The sequence below is a fragment of the Thunnus maccoyii genome, chromosome 6, assembly GCF_910596095.1.
Source record: "Thunnus maccoyii chromosome 6, fThuMac1.1, whole genome shotgun sequence".
Taxonomy (NCBI): Eukaryota; Metazoa; Chordata; class Actinopteri; order Scombriformes; family Scombridae; genus Thunnus; species Thunnus maccoyii.
In genome coordinates, this window is record NC_056538.1 from 9,558,075 (window position 1) to 9,580,527 (window position 22,453).

Consider the following 22,453-nt stretch of genomic DNA (forward strand, 5'->3'; position numbering starts at 1 on the left):
ACATTTGGACATTTTTCTCCACTCCACACATATCATGCTTTTTCTGGTTTTCTGTTATTTACATACTGTAATAATATCGGATATCTATGCTGAACATGGTCAAAGTTCCAAAACTTGAGGTTAACGTATGCTCAAACATGTACGGATGTATTTGAGAAGTTGACATTTTGTGTAAAGAACAAGAAAAAGTAGTGAAATCCTACTGCTACTGTTTGTTTCATGGTTTTTTGATATAACCTCTTGAGCTGACAAAAGCTAACGGATCAGAACAGAGTGAGCTCATCGGGAAGGGGGCCTTAAAGAGACAGTAGCTAAAACAGCCTGTTTCAGAGGCTGAACTGAGGGGTTGTGTAAAGGGCCAGTATAGGATAAATAATTTTTTTTTAAACTATAAATCATGCAAAGATATTCCAATTGAGCCGCAGGATAAAAAATATAGACCTGAAAATGTGCATAATATATCCCCTTTAAGCCAGTCTTCATAAGCCTCAAACCTCCTAGATAAAGTGAAGGTCATCAAGCCTTTTTCCTGTAACACCCCATAATGAACAGGAGGTACCGCTGGGCCAGTGTGGTCATAAAAATGTTAATTAAATATTGCAATATGCAAAACAGATGCACGTTTTGTCTCAAAATTACTTTGACATTGCAGTGAACTTCTATTGTGTGTCATGGCTACTCAAAATACAATGTAACAGCATGTTATACATGATTTCAATTGTGGTATCAAAAGCCTTAAATCTTTGTACTACACAGCATGTGAACAGGAAGCTCCATGCTGTGATTATGGATTGAGTCTAAAAACCACACTGGAATCATAAACGAGTTTGTCTCTCTCTTTTCTTCCCTTAAGCACACACACACACACACACACTCTCTCTCTCTCTCTCTCTCTCTCTCATAACCACCGATTGCACCACAGACCAACAGGGAAATGTGGCCATAACCACAAGAACATTTCTGCTTCTTGTCTTTAACACAATCAAAACTCATACACACTTGGTTATACAGACATATGATGGTACAAACAACTTATACACCAACTCACACACACAGACAAAACATGTCTACAGCTGGAAATAAATGAGCTGTGGAGGAGATTAATGCACGGAGGGTAATGTAAACATTCAGACACAAGCAGCAGACCTCATGCTGTTCCACTTAATGGAGGGCAAATATACATTATGGCTCTATCAGCACAGAGATAAGCAGAGTGAGAGGAATACACAGAGAAGATACAGGCAAGGAGCGAGATTGCATGCTTATATATTTGCATGTGAGCGTGTGTGTGTTGCCTGTATTTGTGTGAAGGCAAAAAACTGGACAAATAGTGAAAATCACAATTGTAATTCTCTGCTGCAAAGTGATGTTTTGTGAAAACATAATAAAGCGAGCAGCATATGCCAAACCTTCCCTTTTATTATTTAGTTCTAAATGTTTGGCTCTAATGGTTACAATCAGTCTGTAATTCACTCTTTCTTGTATTCATTGTCTGAACGAGCCCGCTTTAAGAACATCCTGCCACAATGGACGGCCTATAACTGAGAGAAATAGTAGCAGTAAAGATCTGAAAGGAGAGCACATAACAACATCACCTTAAAATGGTCAGAAATTGTGCCAGGGTCATCATGTGACACAGTCGCAGCAATAGAAAGGACAGCAGTGCAACAGTTGTTGTAGCAGTGCCTCAGGCTATTTCTGCTGTCCAGACATGATTGTACTGTTGTCATCTGACATGAGGTAATAACACTCAGAGTCAAAATCATAAAACCATGTAAGGAAAAGTAGTTCCTCTCAAAAATCTTTGAGTCTTTGTATGTATCTGTGTGACAATGCAGTATTCATAGGTTCTAGCCTCTAGGCATGGGCAGATAAATCCACTAGAGGGTCCTGGGGCAAAAATGAGCTGTTTGGGCCCCATTGAAACACCCTTCTTCACATTCATTGTTTATGTATCCTGCTGCTGTCAAGTACATATTTTGCCCAGAGCCGCAGAAACTAACCAGTTACTGTACACTGTAATACTACATGGCCCCGGATTTGATGTGTCTCAATCAATTTAATGAAATTTGATTAATTAAAGACACGTTTATTTGGGATTATACACAATGTAAGCATATTATCAACTTAAAATAATAAAAGTGTGGTTCCTTATAGAAATCAAGTCTTCAATATTAGGTAATATTACAGATGTTAACTTAGGTCTTTATTATTTCAGTTGATATTTTGTTTATGTGGTGTGTATTCACAAACAAAATGATAATTGAAATTAAATCACCACAAACCAGTTGCCACACAATGAATCTGCTGCTTTCAGGGGCCCCAGGAGGTCTGGGGCAGTCACTCTATTTGCGCGGTTGCTAATCCAGCCTTGCCTCCAGGGGTTAATTTTACACTATATGAAACTAAATTATACACACACACATACACACACACACACAAAAACCCAGGGGTCAGATAAACTTATCAGCATTTGTAAAGTGAGTTACAGTCTATTTTAAATCAGCCTATTTTGGTTCAGGCTATTAGGACAGAGTAGCAAAGTGCATTCAGTGCTACACATGAGATGTTCACTCGCATACATACAAATGAAAACCCCAACCCAGACCTCACCGTATATTCTTCCTAACAATAACACTCAGTGGGCAAACTCAGTCCGTGACCTCAGATTCCAGTTTAACTGTACGTGCGTGGCTGCTAATGTTAGCTCGGCCAAAACGGTGTCAAGGGGAGGAGAGGGGTTAGTGGGGGCAACTGTTGGCAGTCTCGACCCGGCCATTCTCATACACTGTTTGTCACCAGGTGGGATATTCCCAGGAGTCTTATTGACAGCACTCATCTAAGGTAGTATTAGCAGTAAGATGATCTGGACACAACACAGCGTGTAGGGAAAATCCCCTTACAGGTGCAACCTTCTGTGTTGGTGTGAAAATGTTTGAAGGTGTCAACACTCTTTCGAGGCACACAGTCCTGTATTTCTTTTGTTAAACAAATCTGACAGGCTCATTCACAAATATAGTCCACACCAGTTTGTAAAAAGAAATACTGGTTTTACTGCATCATTCGCAGCTTTAATATTCCATCGTAAATTAATTTAAGACCTGCTATAATATACAGCTGCTGTCAACAGCGGATTAGTGGGCAGCAACGCATGGTATTCTTTACTGTAGTATCCTTTGCAGCTCACCTACTGAACTCTCAGCCAGTTCACCCAACCTTCGAGTGTGTTCCCACTACTCTCGTACTAAAGGAATGAACCAGTTATATCAGCATCAAAGGCATCAACAAGTGCCTATAGATGCTTGTGTGTAAAGCAAAAACTGTACATAGAAGGACATGAATAGAAGCATGGACAACCTTTGCTCTGCTCCTTTTCCTTTCTATTACCGACAGCTCTCTCCTACAGCACTTTACATTCTCTCTTTCTTTTTCCATGTTCCTCTCTCTCTACCCCACAACTCTGCTTCTTTCATTCTCTCAATCCCTCTCATTTGCTCTTCAAAAGCACTCAGTACACACCTCTGTTCACCTTAAGTCCTTAATACCTTTCCCTCTCTTTCCCGTCTGTCATTTTCACTGACCCAGATACACATAAGTGTGGTCAACAAAACACACACACACACACACGCACACACACAACTAAGCACACTCTAATAAAAGGACCTAATAAAACTGCAGATGCAAACTCATTGAACCGTAAAGAGCACAAAGCGCCCCACACCTCTGGAATAACAAAGACATTACAAACCAATAAAGTTTTCCCCGGCTCAACGCCGCACTGCAGACTGTCTGCTTGTCCCCGTGGCAGCAGGCTGCCAGCCGAGCCATACATTATCTACACAGCATGCCTGTCTCATCAAGACAACAAAACGGTATGAACTTCACCCACCCTTCACTCTCCTCTCTCTCCCTCTCCCTCTCCTTCTCCTTGGCTTTGCGAGACTTGTGCAGGAGTCCGATCAGGATCACTGCGGCCCGAATGCCGGCCTTTTTGTTGTGGAACCGTCCTCCCGTCTGAGACATGCTGGGCGTTTCTGCCGGTGCCAGGAGCGGTTCAGGTGACAACTGGCCCAAGGTCAGGTTGGGTCCAGGGTCCCTGGGTTGCAGGACCTGCTTGGTCGTGGCCTTGCGGGGTTCCAGCGTGAGCTGTGAGTTGTGGATGTCACAGTTTTAATCTAAATATCTGTACTGACAGCTGGCAAGTTTGTGCCAGACCAGTTTTCAGCCTCTCCAGTCAGACCCTCTGGTATAAGTCTAGACCAGAAATCCAAAAGTTAATGACTTAGGGGCCACCTTTGGTTTGGAAGCTTGTCAGATCCGATTCAATCTTTGATGCTCTTGGTCGATAGATCAATACGCATTTGTTGTAATCCCAAAGGTCCAAAGTGGCACTGTTGGCACTTGAGTCCGGCTCAAGGTGAACTTCTATCTGCATCCCCTGCTCCTGCAATGAATCTGTGCACCGTTGCTCCGTAACACATCATGATCAGTGACGAGAGGATGAAGAGACAGCCTCGTAGACACACATACACTGTGACACTGCATCTCTTCTACCTACCTAACTCTACCTTCCCACATCTCCTTCCCTCTCTAACATGCTATGTCTCTTCTCCCTCTGTGTCTGCTGCTGCTCTGCTCCCTCCTTCCTGTCCTCTGAGCCCCGCCCTCCTCCACCTGATAGGCTGGAGTTTGTGCAAAGACCGCCTCCTCCTCCTCCTCCTCGTCCTCCTCCATGCACTACTGTATGACTCCCTCTATCTCTCCCTGCCCCTGTTTCTACCTTGTTAATAATTTTATATTAATCTCACTCGTTCCATCTATGCTTGATTTTATGATTTCATTTCTAGGCACATGCACATACACCCACCCCTCCTCACACACACACACACACCCACACACACTCTCTCTCTCACACACACACACACACACATACACACTTACAGACACAAACACACTGTCCCTCCGTGTGAAATCTCAATTTGAACAGGCTTATCAGCCTATTGCCTGCTGTGCTGTTGCCAAGGACATCGGAATTGAAATGTAACCTCACAAAATGAAAGGAGATTAAATGTAACCGCTTAAAGAAATGAGAATTTTGACAAATTTTACATGCTCTCTTTTGTGCACAGACACACACGTAAGTACATAACATATTTTTTTCACACTGAATTTCTTGTTCTTAGCCTCCTATTATCCTGTTTTCCCACATCTTTTCTTTAATTTACTTCTATTTTTATTCCTGCCGCTAATATCGTCTGCATGTGTCTTGTTCTTCACACAAATATACAGTCTTCTATGCTTGTTTTCCTCTCCAGCTTCAGCCAGAGCCAAATTCTTTTTCAATTGTCTCACAGTTCAGTAAACAGAGCAAAAGCAGTCATCTTCCCTGAATATATTGATCTAACATGTTCTGTTTCCATCTCGAGCCACCTGTTCTTCTTCCTGTCATGTTTGCTAGTGAGCGAAATGACTGACTGACTAAGTGAATGCATGACTGGCTAGTTGCATTAAACTTCTTTTTCAACATAGTATTGTCGTCCTTTTTCTTTCAGTTTTTTAGTCCTTTAGTTGATTAATCTGTTCATTATGTTACTGATATGCTTGCTTTTTTATTCAGCAATGTATTAGAGACATTTTAATAAGAAATTAAAGTTTTAAAACAATGCATTGTGTAGCACATGAATTGTATTTTGACCAGTAACTGTACCACCTTTGTGCACCACTGGAAGTGTAATGATGCTCTGATTTGTTACCTTTCATCCGTCTCATTAAACAGCTTTACAGTCAGGCTTTTCTGCATTGATTTCCTCATTTCTCAAATGAGTTCATGTTTGAATAGGATTTATTTATTCCCTGGACCATGAAACAGGCCCAACATAAAACATAAACTTCCTATTCAAGGTAAAAATAGCCATGGGAATTATGAGAGCAAAGATAAAACTGTCTAGACAGACAAGGACACAGACATAAAGCTAATATAAAAGCCTGACACAGCAGAAAAAGACACAGTGAATCATGTTGAACACATCTGGTGCAGATTGTCCGGGTGAGAATGGTGACAATAATAAAGGGGCAAATGTTGTTCGATGGCTGGAATGGAGAGTCTCTGACTCCTTCTACAGAGGATAATTAGAGAAATATTTCATTCAAGACAAGAGACAAAGACATCTGAGTAGATGAGATGTTTCAGTAATTGTCCAACAGCAGCCAGGGAATAGATTAAGCCCAGCAAACAGCAGCAACAAACACAACAATTAACCACCTCATGCATTGCTCTTCCTGTGTGTCGTCAGTGCCATAGCAACGGGACAGTTGCCAGAGGATGTGCCTGAAGGACCCCCAAGGTTGTATCCACTTGACAGCCCATAAAAAAGGTTTTGGGTTACTGCCCCCCTCTTGAGTTTGCTTCCTAAAGACTGCAGTTTGTTATTTTTGATTGACACAATCTACTATCATGCCCCCCCCACCCCCCACCCCCTCGCTCAAAACCACCTGAGGATTCTCCCAAGTCCTGTGTGGAGGCAAACAAACAAGCTCACAACTCAACTGGACGATCAAATGTACCCTCGAGATCAACTATAAAAAAAAAAACACATACCGTACATTTACAAACACACACACACACACCTCTTCAGACTCTGCCATTTCACTAGGGTTCTGTTGTGCGTCATCAAGGGGGGGAATGAGACACCTGTATCTATTCACTCTCTGACACACACAACACTTTGCTCACTCTCTTTCAACCCTCCCTCCCCTCTTTCTCTCACTCACTCACTCACACACATACACACACACACACACACACAGGTGTGACATTGGTCCTGTATGATACACTGAGGTGTACCAGTACGCCCCTGAGCTTGAATAAACATACAGTACTGAGGCTACACAAACATTTGGGAAGATATGGTGTAATTTAACAAAGTGTACCAAAGGGCGGAGGTACATAAAACAAGACGTACTGCAGACATTTACAGCTGAAACACAATGATGTAAGTTATTTGTGCAAAGCAGCTTCCTGCTTTCTTCTGCAGTTTTGTACAGTATATTACTTGTTTCTTCCCACCATCACCATATCATTTTGAAAAGAAGCCAAAAAGATAGCCTCCGTTTTTCTTTATTATTATTATTATTTGGGTTTTTCATATTCATATATTATTTATTCAGTTACTGTTCATTTATATTTTCTATAAATTTTATCGACCAACATGAAGGTCATGGATGCTGTTTCAAAGCCCTCTGGGGGAGAGTCCTAAAAGTAGTCTAATTCAAACATATGGAGTCTAGAAAGCACTGCAATTATCTTATAAAATACCCACCAATCACCACCTTTTTCCCTCTCTTTTGCAGTGCATTGCAGCAGCGCAATTAATAAATCACAGCCCACCCTGAAAAATAACACTGTGTTGGTTTTAAGTTTTCAAATGAGTCACTGGTGGTTGTGTTTTAGTTGTAAATCTCTACATGTACCGTTACAAACTCTCTCTCTCTGTTTGTCTTTCCTGCACACACACACACACACACACACACACACACTTGTGTCTGCCTTGATGGTGCCAAGCAGCCTCTCCTGTCACTTCGCAGCTTCTCAAGTGTCTCCCAAACAAACAGATGCCACTCTACCAACGTCACCTCTCTTTGCAGCTCATTCTATTACAGGATACATACATACATACACACACAAATTACATGCTGAACTCTAAAATGGCCTTATATTAAACAGGATGTGTCAGTCCTTATTGTACTGTACATGTAGCCATTATACACTAAACCATGTATTTGTGCACGACTGCACACAAAATGCTTGACCCAACTGCAAGCCTGCTGAAGAAAATGACCTTCACAACTGCTGCTGAGTAACTACTCCACCCCCAACATACACACATACTCTCTCTCTCTCTCTCCTCTCCCATTCAACCACTTTTTCAATCCACTGTGTTCTATGTTGGCATAGAAATAGGCAGACAACTCACCAGGACATTTGTTTTTACAGTGTTGGCCTTTTCACTTGTCCATGTCATGTGGGTCTGAATGTGAATGTATGTGTGTGTGTGTGTGTGTGTGCGTGGTTACATTAACAATAGCTACCAGTGGTCCAGGCATGAACAAGTGTCCAATGTTTATGAAAAAGCAACACAGTTCGACTGGAAATGGCAAACGTGCCATAAGAGATTAACTCTGAAATGTCATGTTATCATATAAATCAAACGATGAGCACTGAAAGCAAATAAAGGGAAAGGTGATCTATTCCTATCTTTCATCAAGTCAACATGCAGCAGATGTACACAGTCTGTGCTTTGGGAAGGACAATTTCACATGTCGCATTTGCGCTTGTTTGATGTGGTCACTTTCAAGTGTTTTTTTCAGACATAATGTGGTTTGATGGAGCTGTGTATCTATGTGACTGTGAGTCTCTTTTATAAAGCAAAGCTGTGTGCACTGAGTGTGTACACACAATAGTCAAGGCTTTTTTACTTGCTTTCTAATGTGTATTTACAGGACCAGTCCTCAACATTATTTACTTTGTGTTGTTTCTTGGTTTGTTTTAGCTCTTTCATTCTGATATGTGTTAGTGCTCATGTGCTGTGGCTCTGTTTGTCAGCTGGTTAAAAGGATTTGTCTCTTGGTTGGTGCTGGGTAACAGTTTAGTGAGATTTTCATTAACTACTGCTGCTATTCAATCACATTAAGTGCATGTGGAAAGTGGGAAGGTTTTGTTTGGTGTCTTTCATTGAGGATGCTCTTGCTCTATAACTGAAAGGATCCAATTATATTTTTGTACTGACGATCAAATCCTCCTTTTGTATGGCCCCTAACGCTCAATGGGACTTAGGCTAAGTGGAAAGCCATCATTTACATTTTTTCTCTTACAGCATATTAAGCTGTCTTTCACACTTTTCCTGTTACTTCAGAGGCGCTGACCTCTCCTTTATAACAGCACCACTTTCCTTCTTGTAGCTGTCTATCTGTACTATACTATCTGTCACCATACAGCCTCTCGCTCTCTGTCTCTCTCTTGTTGGTGTTCTTTTCCATTCTCTGCTATTTTTTCACCTTTCACAATTCTCTCCCCCCTCCTCATTCACTCTGCCTCTCTCTTATCAACAGGGTTGCGGAGTAAACTATAGGAGATTACAGAAATGCAATTACATATATCAGAAACTGTTTTCTGCAGGGAAAACAGTAACCAGATAAAAGATAACTTCTGCAGAAAAAAAAAAAAAATCTACATTATGAATTTCTAGACACATTTATTTGCAGGAGGCAAGAATTTACAATGTAACACCACGCCAGTATTTCACATTTTTATGATAACGAAATTACTGATAACACTGCTCAAACACAGAACAAAACTAATTCTTCCTCAGTCTGCTCTGTCAGCAGATTTTGGAGGAAAGTAATCTAGATTTAAATATGTTATCATTGATTAACTTCTATTCAGATAATCAGTAATCTGTAACTGATTACTTGAGTTAGTTTAGAGTCAAGTCCTCCCATCTACGCCTATCTCCCATTTAGTCTCACCTCGTATCACACCTCCTTTTTTTAGCTCCCTTCTCTGTATGCTCTCCTCCCATGTACGGAACACACTGACACTGATTTTCCAACATTCAGTATCTGGAATCAGATTCTTATTTTCAAAGAAACACAGTCTATCAACACACATTTATGAATACACATATGCATATGGAAGTATATTACATTATGTCAAGTGATTTATGGAGGGGTTTACCATAAACATAAAACCATAAAACACAGTCATTTAAATACAATATGAACTGTTCCTCTTTCTCTTGTACTCATGTGTAATTACAGTGTAATTTCCAACTCTGTGTGTGCAGTCAGATCAGCAGTGACCTCTTGTAGATCCAGTTAGCTCATTTTGCTAAAATTAGTATTACAGTGCGAGTGTGGTGTACCACCATCTATCACCATATACTACATTTACGAGAACAGGTGGGGTAAACTAAAGAAACGTTAACATAAGTTTCCTTTGTTTTTACTTTAAGACTCTACAGATTCTCAAGCACACTTCTGTCCTTCAAACCAAGTCAGTGTCAGCTTTTTTCTCAATTTTTTAAACATCTGTAGTGACCAGACAACTACAGCCACGCTAGCGTCTACAGTGTGAGGCTGTAACGTGGTGGCATAATGGTGTAATGTTAACTGTGTTCGCCATCTGACTTTTGTGTTAGCATGCTAACATTTGCTATGGCATTAAATACAAAGTATAGCTGAATACATGAACCAAATTTAATGGTAATCCATTCAATAGTTTTTACAGGATATTTCACTCAAAACCACAAATGTTAACCTGCTGTTGAAGAAAGGACAACAGGTCATCAAAGCCATTAGGATTCATAATCTGGGCAACATGGATGTCTGTACAAAGGTTTTCACCAATCCATCCAATAGTTGTTGATATCTTTCAGTCCCAACAAAAGTGGTGGACTGAACCACCGACCAACAGACAGAAAGAGGGCGATTCTGCACTTGGTATACATTACATTCATGTAGGCACTGGTCTAAAATAATAATATATAAACTTTGATAAACACAACAGAAAAAGAGATAGAAACTTTGATGTTTAGTCTCAGACGTGTCATTTTTCTTTTCAGCACACTTTCCTTCCTCTGCTCATTAAGCTGTCAGTTTGTGTCTTGGTTTTTCTGCTAATAAGGTTTGAGTGTCTCTGGGTGGCGCTCTTATTTGTCTGCCCAGCCATGGCAGCTGTAGGCGCTCATGCTAACTACCCATTTCCTCTGCAGGGAACATAAAATGAATCATCAACTTTGTGTGATAGAGGTTTTTACCAGACCTACTTGACAGCTGTTTTTTAAAACAGTGAATGTAAAAAACTTCATGCATCACTCTTGTAACGTATCAGCAACAGAGCGGCAAAACAAGACGGTGGTGGATTATTACTTTAAGATAAGTTTACTGCAGCGTGTTTTCTTTTCCTCTCTGGCAAGGTAACAAAAGTGAGTTATTACTCCAGTACTGTACTGAGCCAGTGAAATTAACGTGGTCACACACACACCCAGACAAACATATGTCCACATACAGGAGTGTATATCATGTTAAGTAGCATGGGAAGCATTGAGCTCAGTTCAGTGTTGGACAGTGTACACAACTAGAATTGGCTGAAATTGATAGTGAAGCTTAAATTAGGGCACGAAAGAGAAATGAGCGAAGTACGCTCCACCCTAATGCTGGTCCCTACTAAACGATAATACAATGAGAAAACATTTAGATTGTCATAGGTACAGTACATAAGTAAATACAAGTCAATGCAGTATACTCAGCTGTGTACCATTTAATTTACATTTACATGAATGGAGGATTTCTAAGAGATCTACATGTAGATGCAGTGAAAGCGGTGGAGTGAGTAACTTATGCTGTATTATAATATGAAATGTTCCATTATGATATTGCAAGTGATATTTAATGCCAGTGGATTTCTGTTCAATTTTCAAAGTTCCTAATGAGAGAAAACATAGTCACTGACAGTTTTGTCTACTGGCCTTTGGAAGAAAGCCTGAGAGCCTGAAAGGTCTTAAATTTCATCAAGGATAATGTTTCGCTTATGGCTGTGTTGTTATTAGGGGCCTGACTTTGCCTTTTTCCAATATTGAGCTCCAATAGCACCCCAGACATCTGAGGAGGGGGATATCTCTTCCGATGTCCTCTCTTGAGGTAGGCTATTGTTGTTAGAGAGCAGCGTTATGGACAGTTAGGAAAAAAAAAAAAAATTTAGATACATGGAATAACATACATGAACGAGAAACACATGATAAAAAAATGAAAAGGGATAACACTGAGTTTAGACTTTTAGAGAAATTAATACAAACGAAATGCAATATGACTAAAAAGGCCATTTGGTCATGCAGTTAGAATGTATATCTTTTGCCATAGCTACGTTTCTCTCTACAGCAATTTCCTCACCACCTAACACAAGCTCTCCTTTGTTTTCTCCTTCCTTGTAGCTCCCTCAAGGCTTTTCTGTGAAGTATTATTTCTCTTAAAACCTTGTCAATGGCAGCCCTTAACCAGACCTGTGGTGTACAAGTGCACACATACACACTGTTGTAGAGGAGGGTTCAAGTGTCAGTCAAGTGTGCATGATACATGCATGATGTTGTTCGGTGGAAAAGATGTCACATAAGCGTTATGACCAACTAACAAGAGCGCATGTGACAGTGTGAAGACTACTACCTGACGAGCACATTGACATGTCACACCATCCCACATTACCATAGTGTTGTAATTACTGTCTGACTGTGGCGTGTGCCTATGGATGTGTGAGCATGTGTTTAAAATGCAACAGATCATGTTATCACTTCTAATGTCTTACAAGGCCGTATCATCTTAGGTCATGTAAGTAAATAAAGCAACATATTCAGATGAACTGAATTTAAATTTATTGTAAGTCAGAGGTAATTCAACAAAATCATTTCAACAAAACCTATGACAAAAAATATATTCCTTCACAACTTTTTTGACAAAAACTAAATAACATGTAACCTTTGAATATGAAAACTATGATGAATTGTATTACATTTTTGTAATCTCACTGCAGAGCAAGGAAACATGTGTGTGAGCCATCACAGTCTAGTATAAACGGAAACACTGCCTTTTCTGCTAACCTTGCAATAGACCAGAATAAAACTTGTAACCACAGTAACCGTGCACACTAAAGATGGTGACAGCTGTCAGAACATCTACATTATATAATAATTGAAACTGCATGAACAAGAATGATGATTGAGGAACTAAACTGGCATGTTTAGTTTTTGTTCACTAAAACTAGATTTAAATTAACAATTACTTAAATGACTAAAATGTGTCTAAAAATAATACATATTTTCATCAAAAAACTAAGACTAAAACACTCAGGAGCCTAAATTACCACAAAGTACTTGTGCTTCAAGATTGTGCTATCACCCTCCCCAAAGTCAGAGTGAAACTAGTTTTTACAACATTCAGATGGAGAGTTGACATTAAGATTATGCTGTAGTTTTTTCCACCATGAAAAACACAGGAACCCACAGCAACCGACTTGAATTCAAGCTAATTAAAGACTCGTTCCTTCTTTGTAAAGGAGAAAATACAAACCATCACCTTTCAAGTCTCCATGGTGAGAGTGTTTAACACTCTAAGTACAGATTTTGGATGCCAATTGAACTTCACATTACACAGATTAAGCACTAAAGCAAGCTTGGTCTTACAAATGTAGCACTAACTGACCAAAAGTAGGCACCATGTTCACATACGACATCAGTAGGCAACACATCCAGATAGCGTTCAGATTTGATTCTAACACAAAACTTTGTCTCCTACAGACATGAAACATTCCCAAAATCTCTCAACCCCTGTGGAGAGAATAACTCCTATTTACCAGGGAATGAAGCAACAGAGAGCACTACTGCATTGCAGCATTTGTTAAGAGCGATCATTTCTACATCACTTTTATCCCTTTAATAAACTGATGGATTTCTAGAGACCTGCGTGTCGCTTGCCTCCCTGTGACAGGCAGCAGACTGGCACTGAAATATGGCATTAATAATGAGCTGGAGCCAAGTCTCACCCTGGATGCATGCTGAACCCAAATAATTAACAGTATTCAGACATCTCACTCATGCGTCTGCTTGTGTCTGTTTCTCATTTCCACTCTGCCCATAATTAACGGCATTTTGCTTGTTTGCTCATCTCATCAGCCTCCTCCTCTGCTCTCTGTGTCTTATCCTCCTCAGTTCTGTTGGCTCTTCTCTCCACGTCTCTCTGGACAATGCTAATACTGTGGCACAATTTCAGGGCACACAGGATAAACCTGCTAACAGCCTCAAGTGCACTGCAGTGCACTCTCTCGTCTAGCGTTACTGAGGGTTGCCGTTTTATATTGTCTTGTGATTCTGTGTCGTCTTCTGCGTCAAATAAGCATTATTGGCATGGATGTTACAGTTATATTATTGCCAAAGCTAAATTACATATTACTGAATAATTATGTTTTACACAACAAGACAAAATAGTTCTGTTCTCTGTCGTATGATGCATCTCACTGTCTCATTCTTTTACCTAATATAAACCCCTCTTTACACTTTCCATCACTGCTATTACCGTTATTCTACACACAACAATGCATGAGAGATGCTGTAGTGTCTGTTTGTTTGTGACTTATACATGTAGCCCACAGAGCTGCTGGGGGCCTTGCTGAGTCGGCCAAACAAGACACCGTGTGTTTGTCAAGAGGCGACAGATGGAGAAGGAGGAGAGGAGAGGGAGAGAATGTGTGACGGTCAACACACATGCACACACACACATAAATGGCCAAACCTTAAATGATGAGATTGGGTGGCAGATAGAATATGAGCTCATTAAAACTCAGCTGTTGTTTCACACTGTACTAAACCTAAAGAGAAATCTGTGCTTCATATGGCCGAGAAGCCTGGAACACACTGGCTCAGTCCTGAATCATCAGGCCGGTCAAAAATTAAGCAAAAACTGAACCGAGCTGCATCAAAGTGGCAGCCCCAGCTGTTTTCATGGTGAGTTTTATGCTGCCAGCATCTTTATTGTGAAGAGGGCATTGAGGTCATCCTTCGACTTTTCTACGGAGTTATTTCATTGCTGGCATTATGACACATTAAAGCAGGGAAAGCACAAGTGTAATCAATGACATTTATAATGACTACTGAGCCGCTTTATTAAACTGAGCCATCTCTACTGACATTTGTCACACCTGCGCTTTTCTGGCTATGTCAAGTTAAAATGTCTGCTGTGGTCTATTAATTAAAAGATAGGTTCACATTTTTTCAAGTCTGTCTTGAAAGAGTAGTCAGCTGCCCATATGAACCTTGAAACAGGTTTTGTTCACTGTAACCATTAATCCTGTTCATACTGACCATTAAAAGATCCCTTCCTAGTGATTTTACAATGTAAGTGATAGTGGACACATCCATCCTATTCTGCAGCTCGACAGGGACACACAAAGATGGAATACTGCACTAAAATACACTTGATTTGACTAATTTGGATGATTGAGGTCTTATTTAAGCTTCAGATAAACATTTGAATACATTTCTGCACAAAAGGAGGACTTTGGATTTTGTCCCCCATCACTTACATTGAAGGAGCTTCATGAAGGGACTCTTTTAATGGTCAGTAGCTTGTGTATAGTACATTGGACACTGCTTCTGCAACTGTCAATGTTCTCTGTACTTGTCCCTTACAAATAAACTAATAAATAATAATAATAACAAGACCAATGATTTACAGCAATAAAATCATTTTTCAATGTTCAGATGTGGACCTGACTACTGTTTTAAGACAGACTTGAAAAATTGTGAACCAACCCATCCTTATGGTTTATATTTCTCTTTTCTTTGTCTCATCTACCCTTTTTGCTGTTGTTGCTTGTCCTGACATGTACCCTGTGTGTTTTTTTGTTTTTTTATCTTACTTGTTTTTTTTAATCACTGCTGCTGCTGAAAAAATAACACACATCAGCCACCTGGTGTTTCAAGCAATAACTCTAAAAGCTTTAATCAACAAAATACATTACGATTGATCCCAGCAGTCATATTTCTATGGGAAACAGAGTGTAGCTAAAGTAATTTATACGAAATGACTGTTATTACTTTAATTTGAGCTTGAATGGCTCAAGTGTTGTGACTCATTAATATTGCAGAACTTGTATTGGATGGGTTGGCTCTTGTTTGTATTAAAGCAGCAACTTGGCTCACTATTTTCCTCTCCAACTGAGCATTTATGAGCACAGGAAATATTTTGACTTGAGTGATATTTAGGGGGCAAATATTCTCAGAGACGAGTGCGGTGGCGTATGAACGGTGTTTGTCACGGTCATCGCAGAGAGGACAGAGACAGATCGTCTGCACGACTGAACTTTCTCAGAGACTGTTTGATGACAGTGAGTTCAAGTGTTCACCTGGAGCACTGATGGCCTTGAGTGATAATGGCAGTAAACACAGAAATATACACACAATGCTGAGCTGCAATAGGGGTAACACACACACACACACACACACACACACACACTCACAGCACGACAGCCCAGATAGCTATTACGAACTGCTCTCTTGCCCCTAGAGCGTCCAAAGTGGTGTCTGATGGATGATCCATCAGCGGGACTATTGGTGTCTGGTCTCCAGACAGGCTGTGACACAGACAACCCAGACAGTCGTGTGCGACACCATGACTGGATACAGTCAGCATCAGGGAGAAAACACAGAAGTCATGCAAATTCCCAATTAATCCCCAAGTGATGACGGTGAGATGAAATGGAACAAAATCAACGTGTGAGCTTTAAATTAAAAATAGGTGAATGATCGTCGTGTTAGAAAACCCCCCATCAAAACTGCCTTATGTTACTTTATTAGTTTACATAAAGGAAATTGTAAAAGTTCTTTTTTTGTCTGAGAAAAACAAAAAGAAAAAAAATCAATGCCCAATTAACCCTGAACCACAAACCTCATCAAGCAGTCACCCATCTCTTCTTGGAAAATCACTGATTTGACATAAGTGAATCAGAAACAGCTGTGTAGTAAAACACTAGCCTGCACCTGTCTAGTCATATAAAAATCTGATACTGAGGAAATGGAGTTAAGTAAGGAAGGAAGGAGAGGATGTGTTCCCATCCATCCTTCTATCCATCTGTTTTCTAGACCACTTATGTTATCCTGTTCAGGGTCTCTTGGAGGCTGGAGCCTATCCCAGCATGCATCTGGGGAGAAGCAGAGTACACCCTTCACAGGATGCCAGTCTGTCACAGGGCTGGAGAGGATGTCTCTTTCAAATTACTAGAAAACTGTCAGCATGAGATGCATGACTGCAGGTCTTTCCAGCTTATTGAGTATATGGCAAAAAAAATGGTTGACTCCTGTATCAGCAGCAGGTAAAAAGCACATAAACATATTGATAAGTCTAAAGAAATCAAAAGAGACTTGGATGTAAACTGAAACAGTTCATTCATAAAGAACAAGAAAATCAAATCTGGACCAAACCTAAAAATAATGTGAGAAAAGAAAGTGCGACTGAGCGAGGAAATGAGAGACACACAGCAAACAGTCGAGGGAATGAGTGGGAGATGGAGAGAAAATGCAAGTGAGAGATCAGAGGCAAGAGTTGGAGGAGAGAAAATGAGACGTGAGTGATGCGGGGCGATGATGAATAGGAGATACAGTATATTTGCTCCTTTTGTGTGCGCTGATTGCAGTGTCAAATCACTGACAGTCCTTTGTTAATCACCAAGCACACTAGCCTTGACTGGCCCTCTGCTCACTGCTGTCATTTCACCACAGAAATGTCATCAGACAATTATTTTCACACACTCCGGGCTATTTGCCGCATTACTGTTTATCTCTGCTTGTCATGCGTCGTCAAAAAGGGTTTTGGGCGATATTTTGTCTCTCTTTCACATACTCACACAGGAATAAATGGTCCTGCAAAAATATGTCTGCCCTGGTTTTGTCATTTTTGTCTGAAATCACTGTAAATGGATTTCTGACAGGTTGAAATATAAAAACATAAGCTCCTAGAAATGTTTTTTTTCTGATGTCACAATAGGAAAAAGTATACTTAATGCGTGCATGTGTGCAGAAACATGCACACAGAAGTCCACCTCTTGCTTTTAATTACTCTCTCCTCATTTCCGTTCAGGTCTTTTGTGCTTTATATGAGTCCATGTTCCTCCCTCTCTCTCATCCCTTTGTTGTCTACCTCCTTCCTGTGGAGCCACGATGTCATGTGTTACATCAGAGAGGTAAATCAATTTCCTGCTTTCTCAGTTTGCTTGGTTGACTAGGGGGTCAACTGACAGCTGGTTGAACCTCAGACATACACGCGCACAGTCACACACACACACACACTCACACACACACACACACACACACACATTTAGAATTTGAGTGGGCTTTAGGAAGAAAAGAAAGAAGTCACCACCAATGCAGATACACATTATAGTAACAGTCTGTATACAGTATAGTATACAGCCTGTAGTGTTGCCCATCACTTATTCTCCACTTAGCTCTATGTTACTATAACACCAAAAGCAATTGTCCAATAATAGCTTAGCAAACCTTATAGGCATGCTTTGGATTTCTGCACATCAAAGCAATGTGCAGGGGACTGTAGTAACATACTCTGCATCTAAAGAGCACAAGAGTAAAAATGTCAGAAATGGATTAGACAGTTTACTATTCTGCTCATGTTTGGCTAACTACAGTAGTAACCCAGCATTACTTCCAAGGTCAAAGAGCATTTCATTCGCTGACTATATTAATTTTTCAGGTCATGTTTATCCACTGTCTGGAAGCTGGCCCTGAATGTGTTCACACTACGAGCGGCAAAGCTACAAAACGGCCAAGCATGGCCAGCTACATTGTTGCCGAGTCGCTGTTGAAGGTTTGCTAAAGCACTCGTTGATGTGGTTATGTCGTCATGGGCTTGTGTACCATATTCATTTATGATTATCTTTAATAGGTAGTAAACATGATTTAGTATTATTAAATAACACACTACCACAGCTAGCCAATGGCAGAACGTAACAGGAATTATGGGGAGATATAAGGAGAGTGTAAATGGTGAAACAAAAACATGTGATTGGTTGATGCTTCACCATGTCATTGGAGCACTATAAAAAGGTGAGACCAGCTCAGCTTTGATTTGTAGCGTGTCACACCTGTCACACAGCAACAAGTGTAGGGCGTCGGTTTGTAGCTTCATGACGCCGCTTCCATGAAAAATGACTTGTAGTTTGTTGCTTTGTCACCAGTAGTCTGAACACACAGTCAGAGTTTAGAGTAACATTAGCAGTTCTGTCCTCTACATCAAATCCAGTCAAATGCGTTACCCAGAATAACGTTACTTTTTCTGAACACATAGTCTTCATCCTAAAAACATTTTCTCTTTTAACATTAAAACTGAAAAGTGCTATATTTTAAACAAATATTTAAGCTACGGTAAGCAGCCAAACAGAGTTATGTTAGAACAAAATAACAGTCTAATCTTCCTTAGGACTAGCTATTACTACACTGCAATACAAAGACAATAATGTTTCTTTAATTCAGTGTCTTCTACGTGGATCATCAACTGGTGAGGATATTGAGTTTTTGCAGGTTAACTTTAGCCTCAGTCTTTTAGCACAACATCATGTATGTAACCATCAAGCACATTTGAGACCCTTTTACAGAGTCATGAAGTTAGCGTTAATTAGCTAGCTAGCTACAGCTTATAAATCTGTTCAACTGCTGATGTTATAGCTGGCATAATTGTCGCATAGAGTTGAGAAGCTGCTCATCTCTACCTCTGTCATGAATAAAGAGTGAATTGTAGTAACTAAGGGGGTAGGGGCTTTGCAAACAGTCAATTACGAACAGTCCTTTTTTTCTATCAATCATTTCACATAAACAGCTGTCACTTTGGCAATATGGCACATATCTCACTTTAGATTTCCATCTTCTGTAGCATATAATTAAATTTTGTAGTGACCAGGGGTAAATTGCCATGATCTATCAACACAAGCCATTACCATTTTAGCTGTTAGCAACAATGTGCAGGCCAAACAGGCATGTACAAGCTGAAGCTGCATCTGCAGGTTGCTCATATGGAGATGAATTATTCCTTTGAAAGAAAATTGGGTTTGAGCTGAGCTCTACTGGAGCGAGACCTCGTTCCCTGCCTCTGATGTATGTACCAAATGGACACACTGAGAGGGAAAGTGCGTGTGTGTTTATGTGTGCATGGATATAAAAAACAGGGCTGAACAGGAGACAAATGTTGCTTTAATATAGATTGTTTTTCCCTTAAGTCCACTTATGACAGTGAATAAGAGCAAGGCATTGCTCCAAGACAGAGGCACAGACTAAAAGACAGATGGAGGGTGAAAGAAAAATAATAGATAGTTTGATAGAAATCTATAAAATGGCTCCTGAATCAAAGGATGGACAAGGACATCAATGACGAAGCGCTCCACCATCTGTCAACAGCTTTTACATGGATGGTTGAGAGTGAACTTACAGGGTCACAGAGAAGGTAATGGCTGTGTGTCTCTCTCTGTCTCACAAACACACTTTTATCCACAGAAGTCAAACTTTACAATAGCAAAAAAAAAGGGGATTTTCTTTTATAACCTCCCGTTCCTCCCTCTTTGTCCTCTTTTCTCTGCCCTCTTTCTTTGCCTCTCGGCTCATTTTTCCCAAGAGAGACACCATCTCCTTTTCTGTTCCTCCGTGCCTTACCCCCCACATCCCCACCCCCTTCCCTTCTTCTTATTTTTCTCTCCTATCTTGACTCTCTCCTCTCTTTTCACATGTTAAGAGCTTCGCTGCTGCGTGGGGTGGACAAGGAGGGTAGCAGCACCAAAGAGGAAGTAAGAAAGGTCTGACTTTCTCCTCTCTGCCCGTCCAATCTAAGCACAGGATCTGTCTCCCCTGGTCTATTATTGTCTCCTTGCTTTCCTCTATCACCCTTGATCCCCCTTTCTCTCCTCTGGACCACACAGAGGCTCTCATCATCCCTTCACTCTTCTCTTTCTCATTTTCTACCCTCTCAACAGCATCATCCTCCGTTCTTTCAGATGCTAAGGCGACAGGCTGTTATTTGCCGCCAGCTTATGTCAAGTGTTTGTGTACAAAACAGTAACAGCAGCAATCGCAGAGAATAACTTACAGCATCCTCTCACTTGGTTTCCAACGGCAACACTGCCAGGCCTAGTTAGTTTTGGCTGAGACTACCAGAGACACAAAACACACCAACAAGCAGTTTTTTTTACTGTATCAAGTAATAGTAATAGTATCAAGAAAGTAATTGATTATTAATATCCTATATTACTAATATCATCACAATCAACTGTGATGATATTACAGCTATTAATAAGAAAAGACATGTAACTTTTGTTACCAACCGCCCTCTAAATGTCAGATATATGTGTATAGATGTATTATTTCCCAATTTGTCATCATCATAAATAGTCATCACCTTCTCAGGTAGTTTGAAAAATAGCAGAAAAGTTCACTTTCTCTTGCTGGAAGGTTTCTCATAACACTGAATACTAAATCTAAATTTTGATTTTATTTGAGTTCCCTGTTTTTATTTATTTTTTAAGGATGGGGGCACTTATCTTTGATGAAATATGCACTCATATTTTTTGAGTAGTTAAATATAACTAATATATTGAGCAGCGTAGACTCTCTGTGAGCAGTGTAACAAACAACCCAGTGATAGGTGAAACAATAACACGACTTTTAACCCCTTTACTGTGATGAATAATGAAGCTTTGAATAAAAAATCCAGCACTGACATGTTGCATGTGGCATTATCAGTTTTGCAGAATCAATCTCTGTATATCTTTATCCTCAGAGAGAGTCAGTGAGGGTGGTAGAGATGAAGAAACCCACAGAACAAGGACAGGTACATCCTCTGATCCTCTCACCTCCTACGTCTCCCGTGGATATGGATGTGCATGTGGGCGGGCGTGCGTGCCACTGTGCATGTGTGTGTGCAGAAGGGAACAAGTGAGTGCTGTTTACATGTTCTCCACACAGCCCGCCGCTCAGGGAGCCCTCTGCCTCTAAATAGGTGAGGGTCTGTTTTATGGGCCCTTAACAGCCGGCACTCAGACCAGATGGTGCGATTATCAGCTACTCTGTGCGTCTGAGTGTGTGAGTGTGTGTGTAGCATCAGGGAGACGGCAAGAAGTAAATATTTGTCAAAAGCAAAGAGGCAGCTGGTTGTCTGGGGGACTTTGGAGTAACAAGACTCTCGCTTAAGAAACAGAGCACACACACACAACGATAATAGCGCCGATACGTATTTTAGAGAGAGAGAGAAAAGAAAGAGAGGAGACATGTTTTCTGTGTGTCAGTAGTTAATAAGGTTATGAGACATCTCCAATGGTCAACAGAGACATTCAGCCCTCAGGCTAATTTTCATCTGTTGACTGCTGAACAGATTTTATGAACCCAGAAAGGAAAATGAAAACTGAAGCTACAAAATTACATAAAAGAACATATGGCAGCAAATAAATGGAAGATTACATACATTTAAGATGCTGAGATCACATTAAAGGAACAGTTACACATTTTGAGAAACGTCCTTGTTTGGTTTCTTACATAGGGTTAGATAAAGTGATAGCATCAGTTTCAGATTTGTGTTTAGCCTCATAGCTGAAAGTCTAGACGCAGGGGGACACCACTAACTGTAACAATGAATCAGTTAGTCGATCAGTCAATCGACAGAAAATGAACTATTTTGATAATCAAATCGTTGTTTTAATAATTGTTCAAGCAAAAAGCCAAACATTGTGTGGTTCCAGCTTAGATGTTCACTGTCATATATGCAATTTTATCATTAGAAATCAAGAAAATAATTAATCAATAATGAAATTAAGCCTTAGTTGTAGCCCTACAGCTAGTCTAGCCACACTAGAGGTAAAACA

General features: G+C 40.3%; 1 protein-coding gene across 7 annotated transcripts in view; it reads right to left on the minus strand.

Moving 5' to 3' along the window:
* rap1gap2a (RAP1 GTPase activating protein 2a) overlaps positions 1-22,453 on the minus strand; it is an 83,435-nt gene that overhangs the window by 34,445 nt on the left and 26,537 nt on the right. For 3 of the 7 annotated variants that reach the window (XM_042413870.1, XM_042413869.1, XM_042413868.1), the window contains exon 1: positions 3,890-4,603. The exons of the other annotated variants lie outside the window; for them this stretch is intronic. In XM_042413870.1, the coding sequence (XP_042269804.1) occupies positions 3,890-4,023 (134 nt within the window). In that variant the 5' untranslated portion in view covers positions 4,024-4,603. Of the gene's footprint in view, positions 1-3,889; positions 4,604-22,453 lie in introns of those variants that run through there. 7 annotated transcript variants of the gene reach the window in all.